Source organism: Littorina saxatilis, linkage group LG12 (genome assembly GCF_037325665.1).
Source record: "Littorina saxatilis isolate snail1 linkage group LG12, US_GU_Lsax_2.0, whole genome shotgun sequence".
NCBI lineage: Eukaryota > Metazoa > Mollusca > Gastropoda > Littorinimorpha > Littorinidae > Littorina > Littorina saxatilis.
The window spans coordinates 80,176,804-80,184,397 of NC_090256.1; the positions used below are offsets into that span (position 1 = coordinate 80,176,804).

The window sequence follows — 7,594 nt, forward strand, 5'->3', positions numbered from 1 at the left end:
TAATCTTCTAACCTGTTTGTGATGACCAACTCTGCTTTCTGGATCAGAGTCTGGTCTAAGACCACAGAGGCGAGCTGTTTCACTAGGGCACGGTCTTCCTGAGGATCAAGCCAGGCCTCCCATCCTCCTTTCCCCGCCCAGGTCTTCATGGTCGCAGCACCAGGCACCAGCATCCCAAGAATGTATGTTGCAAACATGTTGCAAAACTCCTCGCCACATACCCTGGAATGGAACAGACACATTCAGAAAACTATACATGCCTGATTTTTTTCAAACTATTGAAATTAGTGCATAATTGTGATTGACGTGCTATTATTATTTGTAAATGAAACCGTACAAATAACCAAACAAGACAATGACCAAACAGGTTACCATGAACTTTGTCTTGGTGTCAGCCTTCTGGCAGCAGAACCAAAAGTGGTTCACTATCGAAGGGATCCACTTTTGCAGCTTGCGACCTTTACTGCCTGCAGCAATCTAAGAAGAAAATGCAAATGTAAAATGTAAAGATACACACACAAACAAACCAAAGAAAACATGAGAAAACCAATAAAGCATTCACAATATTTCAAAATTGTATCAAACTATAACACAATTACAACATACGTACCTTGGCTAGCTTCTTGCCAATATTTTTGGCAACATGCCACACATCAAGGGAATGTTTTTTTTCCGATCGCCTCTTTTTGACAAAACAAAGAACAAAATATATTCATTTGCAATATCAAATATTTGGTGCATACATTTTTAAAATGTTTGCTAAAATGACCAGCCCAAATTAAATGAAAAGGGCTTAGCAATGCACACATAATACAATGAACAACAGCTGCTAAAGAGACAATAATGGTGACACACTCTAAACTGTATCCCCAAAGTGGGCAAGAGGTATATTATCTTGAAATTAAGCATTCTAACTCACTGCACTGTCCATCCAGATGGGACTGATGTATGTATAGATAATAAATGTTGCATAATAAATTACCGCTAACATATAATTGACTGTTAATCACACACACACACACAAAGGGGGGAAAAGAGGAAACAGAACATACTCATATCTGCAGCTATTCCCACATGGGCATCAGTGACGACCTCATCAACAGTGGTGTCCACCCGTTCACCTTCAAGCACTACCTCATCCAGTGCCCTCTTAAATCCAACCCTTTCCATGTTCGTGGATTTTCGCTGTGTTTCCCGTTTGTCCACACACTGGACAGAGAGAATCTTTGTGGTCTCAGCCTCCATAAGAGTGTAGCTGCAGTACTGTGCGCAATGACCTATTTGAAAATTCAATGCACCATTAAAAAGTAACCATTTATGATGAAACCTGCAAACAATATTCTCTGACCGGACATCAAAATTGCAAGGCTTTTCTAAGCTCAGTTGTTTGTTAACATGGTTACGAGAACACAGGCAAGCCAATTACTCAAGCGCCTAGACTATATCATTCTACATGATGGTAAATAGCACATTCTAATATTCCAATGACTATGTAAAATTGGGGACATGGTATATATTGGGTCATTGAATAATGCAGGTCTGCAATAATCGTACTGACCTGGTGAATCATTGCGTCCATCTCCTGCACACACACACACACAAAAATGGAATGACATAACAAAATAAATGTTCAATAAAAAGTGCTCTGCCGTCACTTGACAACAGGAAGTCAATTTCAGTGGGTTACATGAAAATGTAACTTTTTCTTTCAGTCTATTTCTCAAAAGCAAGCACGCCTTGATACAATGTCCAAAATTGAATATTATGTCCTGCATCACATCATGTTTTGCTTTTGAGAAATAAAATAGAAAATATAAAGTTGATTTTAGACATTCATTTCAATATTATTGTGGGGTTGGGGGGGTGGGGGGTGGGGTTGGGTTAAGTCTACAGCATTGGATACATTATATTTCTGAAATGGCACAACAGTGACAAAGGGGTCAAACATAAATCACAAAAGAACAACAAACACTCACCCAGAACAACCAAATTTTGCTCTGCCAATGAGTCGAAGATGGCTCGTTGGTGGTCCTTCCATGTGTCCTTCACAGCCTTTATGATAAATGGAAAACAAAGTTATATATCTATATTCTTGTGAGTTGGGACAGTCACTGAGGGACACACAAAGCAAGAATTTTGCCTCACAGACTAGACTATGTCAACTGTTCTAGACAACAACAAAAAATGCCATACTTGTTACAAAACATCTGAATACATAACGAGAATGGGTTGCTTTTAGTTTCTAAACATCATTTGTAACTAGGGTGGCCGGTTGGTTCTGTGGTGAACACGATTCCCCAGGGATACAGCAACCCGGGTTCAAATCCCCGTTGGGCCGTGAGTAGGGCGCCTGTATAGTGCAACCTTTGCCGCGCTTTGAGTTTGCTAGAGATAAAGATAGAGATCAATAATAATAATAATAATAATAATGGACATTTATATAGCGCGTTTCTAGACAATCTACTCATAGCGCTTTACAATATTTAAACAGGTAAAAACAAACATGCATAGATATTAACACAAACTGGCAGGCAAACATAAACAACACAACTATCAATATCCAAATTCCATTTTCTTTCCATTTTATACACACACATTATAAATTATTTTTTAACTGTTTTTTAATTACCTGCACCACATAATGTTTCTGGACAGCCTGGTGGAAGGTAGCACCAGGAAAGGGCAGGTTCAGCACCTTCGCCCACAACGCCAGCTTGGCATAATTATTTCCACTTAGGAGGATACATGTGCTGACTAGAAAATCACCACAGTGAATTTTGTTGGGCAGGGTGGGCTGGGCACACCATGTGTGGCTCACATGGCCTTTCACACATTCCTGAAATTCACAGATCAGATTTGAAAAAAACAAAAATGCAAATGACTTTATAAAAATTCAATGTGTCACTGTCAGTAGGATTACTAGGAACATATACATGTACAAACATAATGAGTTGATGAAGCCTAAGTGCATTCTGAAATCTGAACCATCATGCCACATTTAGTGCTGTTAGACTTAGTAGTGTCCAAGATAAATTCAACATTTTAGTTTTTAACGAATGAACGGCCAGACGGACAGATGAACCAGGTGAGTACATAGACTGACTTTTGCTTCGCATGTGAGTAAAAAATAAAATGTTCTCACCCATCTGAGGTACAGTGCTGAGCCTGTGAAGCCCTCCTTCACGGCAGGAACATGCTCACACCCAGCAGTGGAGCATTTCCTGATGCTCACAGCAGCCAGTGCCTTTAGTTGGTGGACAAATGCTAGGCACAGTGTGCTGTTGCAAATGTCCTGGCACTGGTCTGCTGTGGCTATCCTGGTGATGCCTGGTCCTAACTCCACCTCCTCCGCAGTGTCAGCATCACCTGTCTCTTCGTCCTCCTGCTGGCCGTACGCCACCTCCTCAAAGGCCACCTCGTCTGCCTCCTTGGCATACTTTTCATCCCTGACACATAGGAATAAATAAAAAATAATAATAACATTCAGTGTGCAATACAGTCTGATGTAGATTAGACTTCCCTAGAAGAATGAAACCATTTTAATCATTTTACAACATAAATGTATAAATTCATGTATACATTACATACAAATGAAATAGATTAGAATTTGTTTTATTCTTACAAAAGCAACACATTAATAAGAAATGCAAAACATACACATCCATGGTGAGAAAAAAACTGGCGTCTTGAGATTCCAGCTCGATATCATCGACATCAAAGTCGCTGTCATCACCATCTAAATCACCATCACAGGTTAAATCACTGAATTCAACAGTGATGCTGCACAAGAGAGACATTGAAAACAAAGTTAGCATCACTCAAAATAATAATGTAAGTTGTCAACTGACAAACAAGAAAAAATGTGCCTGCAGTGCCAATCTATAATACTACTACATGTATCTCCGAAAACATAAAAAATCATCAAATGACCTTTATTATCAGAATATTCTCATTGTTTGTGTGTGTGTCTTGTTTTTCATCATTATTATTTTCACATGGTTCTTTACAAATTAGCTTTTTTAATAATACTACACTTACTTGAGAGGGTTGACAAAGGAGCGGTCAATGTTCTGCCTGTAAACATAAAAATGGTAATTATAATGTATTAAAACATGCAAACAAGAACTAGATGTACTGGGTAAATCAAAACACCCCTCAACAGTATCCAGTTTCTGTTGACATTACATTTCATTATCTTGAAAAAACAAGAAGTAATAATTGGTATAACTAAACCAGCAACCAACTCAACAATCAACAATAGTAGACACTAATGACTGCCGTCATTGTAAACTGAGGTAACCGGCTGGTGTTGATCTCTGGCCGACAGTTTGCCAACTCAACTCAAATGCAGATAACAAACAATGACAAGCTTACCGTTTTGACCTCATCCCTTTCCCTTCTTTGGCAGGCTGATCAGTCCTATAATTGAAAAAAAAAGTTATTTATAAATATGATTTGACTATTTAACACACCTTGAATCAATCGATAATGTGAACCCACTGGCACTTGTGGAGACGATTTAAAGTTTAGCATTTAGAACTTTGTAAATAGATAGCGGTTTTTGATTTAAACAAGACAGTTATTTGTGCAAGGGAGACAATATACAACCGGTGTAACCAGCCAACCAAAATCAACACTGCACCATGTTCAGTAAATGCACTCACTTTTCAATCTCAAGTTCTGGCTCCTCCTCGAATGGCTCCACACCTGATAAAGGTGTACTGAAAAATGTCAAACAATCAACTCTGACCATCACCTGATTAAAATGTGTTTAAATGCATGAAACTAGCAAACTGACAAACTGAACAAAATCTGAAACCAATCTTCCCAACATTTCTTTTTTAAGTTTTTGTGAACCCCATTTACTGTCAATAAACGGTCTATGAGTATGAGTATCAATTTACAAAGTACATATATATATTTACCACGGCTTGGACGAACTAGGGACAGAGGAGAGGTCGGGGGTGGTGCTGACTTTCGCTTGCTGCAGGAGCTGCCCTGGGGTGGAAGTTTTCTGCGGAGGCTGTTTAGCAAAGTCTGGTCTCTGCACAGCTCTGTTGAATAAGAACAAAAACAAAATCCATGCACTTTGAAATAAATTCGGTTCCTACATTCACTACACCCAGCTGAGCAAATTGGTAAATGTATCAGAGCTCTGTGTAAAGCTGACTTTCACAATGTATCAATTGACACTGACCTGCTTTCAATATCCCAAGTAGAACATCCTGGTTGAGGGTCAGTCAATGCGGCCTCTTGAATCTGTTGATAGCTAAAAGTAAAACATAAAAATAAGTCAGAAGTCAATACAGCGCTAATTGACTGAAAAAAAAAATGAAACGAATGTTCATCTATAATTATCAGTTTACAAAATACATTTACCACGGCTTGGACGAACTAGGGACAGAGGAGAGGTCGGGGGTGGTGCTGACTTTTGCTTGCTGCAGGAGCTGCCCTGGGGTGGAAGTTTTCTGCGGAGGCTGTTTAGCAAAGTCTGGTCTCTGCACAGCTCTGTTGAATAAGAACAAAAACAAAATCCATGCACTTTGAAATAAATTCGGTTCCTACATTCACTACACCCAGCTGAGCAAATTGGTAAATGTACATCAGAGCTCTGTGTGAAGCTGACTTTCACAATGTATCAATTGACACTGACCTGCTTTCAATATCCCAAGTAGAACATCCTGGTTGAGGGTCAGTCAATGCGGCCTCTTGAGTTCGTTCGTACCTAAAACAGAAAAAGAAGTACAGTAGTCAAGAAAGCACTGATTGACTGGAAACAACACTTTGGTTTTGAAACGAATGTTCGTCACACTGTCACTGTAAATTATTATTTGAAAACATGGTACTCAAAGAGAAAACAAAACAAGCAAATGACAAGAACAAAGGAGGAATTTGAATTGAATTTAAACGATACTTACGCGTCCATGAGGATTCTAGAAAGTTCCGTGTCTGCTTTTGATCTGTTGTGAGGTTTCAACAAATGAGGTGTCTTGGCAAACACCTGTCCTCGGAGGGCCCCCCATCGTTCGAATTGGCTGGTCAAACAAACTTTCAATTTCTCCCTCAGCTTTTTCTTTTTTTTCTTGGCCGAAGCCGTGCTTGCAACTCTGGCAACAGGCACAGCAGGTGGTGTAGGAGGCAAACATACTTTTGGAGGCATAGATCGAAGACGATCTTTCACATCTTGAGAAGCCATCTTTGTTTGTAGGGGAAATCCGTTTCCGGTAAATGTTCTAAACATAGAATCGCCTCGCTATACACTGTCACGTGACTGTTCTAAAAATATCACGGCGAAGGGTATGGGTTTATTTCGAAACTATCTTCAATTATTGATTTCTGACAAACTACAAAGATTTGAATAGCCCCAGTTGGTAGAACACCTAATTTTTATACGCTGCAACAGCTGAAAAAGCCTTAAACCTATGGGTTGAGCTCAATGGGAGTCTTTAAAACATTTAGTCAAAACTTGACTAAATGTAAAAATAAAGAAAAGGAACAACGAAAAACAAGACAAAGAACACAGTCTAAAATATATATAGAATAGAAAAGTGTGCATGTTCATTTATCATTCCTTTCTCTTTTAAAACTCTTCAACCTCGGAGAGTATTCCCTTCATCCGCCCTGCAAACGGACAGCGTCGATAAGAACACTTATGCTTTGTCTCGGGTGATTTTCTTTTTTCCACGACCACTCTGGCAAACTTGAGTTATTCCAGCTCAAAAGTGGTTCTGCACTGCCACCGCATACAGACAAAGACATACATTTCAGGCATAGACACACGCACAGACGCACGCACGCACACACGCACACACACAAACACACACAAACACACACACACACACACACACACACACACACACAGAAGCTTAGAGACAGATCACGATATAGATGGGGGAGGGGGAAGATAAAAACATCGAGACAAAAATAACAAGTCGCGTAAGGCGAAATTACTACATTTAGTCAAGCTGTGGAACTCACAGAATGAAACTGAACGTAGTCCGCCGCTAGTGCAAAAGGCAGTGAAACTGAGTGACGAGCCTGTTTGGCGCGGTAGCGATTGCGCTGTGCTTCATAGCACGCTTTACTGTACCTCTCTTCGTTTTAACTTTCTGAGCGTGTTTTTAATCCAAACATATCATATCTATATGTTTTTGGAATCAGGAACCGACAAGCAATAAGATGAAATAGTTTTTAAAACGATTTCGGAAATTTAATTTTGATCATGATTTTTATATTTTTAATTTTCAGAGCTTGTTTTTAATCCAAATATAACATATGTTTTTGGAATCAGAAATTGACGACAAATAAGATGAAATTGTTTTTGGATCGTTTAATAAAAAAATAATTTTAATTACAAGTTTCCGATTTTTAATGACCAAACTCACTCATTAGTTTTTAAGCCACCAAGCTGAAATGCAATACCAAACCCCGGCCTTCGTCGAAAATTGCTTTGCCAAAATTTCAATCAATTTAATTGAAAAACGAGGGTGTGACAGTGCCGCCTCAACTTTTACAAAAAGCCGGATATGACGTCATCAAAGGTATTTATCGAAAAAATGAAAAAAAACATCCGGGGATATCATACCCAGGAACT

The 7,594-nt window shown here is 39.1% G+C and overlaps 1 protein-coding gene across 3 annotated transcripts; it reads right to left on the bottom strand.

The window, feature by feature from the left end:
- Positions 1 to 126: 126 nt before the first annotated feature.
- On the bottom strand, positions 127 to 6,447 carry LOC138982881 (uncharacterized). Of its 3 annotated transcripts, XM_070356277.1 has the most exons (17): positions 5,919 to 6,447; positions 5,654 to 5,725; positions 5,380 to 5,508; positions 5,198 to 5,269; positions 4,926 to 5,054; positions 4,665 to 4,721; positions 4,375 to 4,419; positions 4,039 to 4,074; positions 3,658 to 3,780; positions 3,143 to 3,446; positions 2,630 to 2,836; positions 1,977 to 2,052; positions 1,559 to 1,582; positions 1,053 to 1,277; positions 611 to 682; positions 373 to 477; positions 133 to 222 (listed from the first exon to the last, which is right to left on the bottom strand). In XM_070356277.1, exons 1-15 carry the CDS (start codon positions 6,239 to 6,241, stop codon positions 654 to 656), a joined length of 1,851 nt encoding a protein of 616 aa, XP_070212378.1. In that variant the 5' UTR covers positions 6,242 to 6,447; the 3' UTR covers positions 133 to 222; positions 373 to 477; positions 611 to 653. The 3 variants fall into 3 exon arrangements, with proteins under 3 accessions (XP_070212379.1, XP_070212378.1, XP_070212377.1); XM_070356278.1 differs by lacking the exon at positions 611 to 682 and having other exon boundaries at positions 127 to 222; XM_070356276.1 differs by lacking the exons at positions 133 to 222; positions 373 to 477; positions 611 to 682 and having other exon boundaries at positions 689 to 1,277.
- Positions 6,448 to 7,594: the final 1,147 nt, after the last annotated feature.

What these genes read in the sequence shown, in the direction of transcription:
- LOC138982881 (XM_070356276.1), bottom strand. Translation starts at nt 6,241, where the DNA reads ATGTTTAGAACATTTACCGGAAACGGATTTCCCCTACAAACAAAGATG. An exon ending in CCTAGTTCGTCCAAGCCGTG is followed by an intron (nt 5,270 to 5,379) that starts GTAAATGTATTT and finishes TTTTACTTTTAG; the next exon opens with CTATCAACAGATTCAAGAGG. An exon ending in ACTTGGGATATTGAAAGCAG is followed by an intron (nt 5,055 to 5,197) that starts GTCAGTGTCAAT and finishes CTTATTCAACAG; the next exon opens with AGCTGTGCAGAGACCAGACT.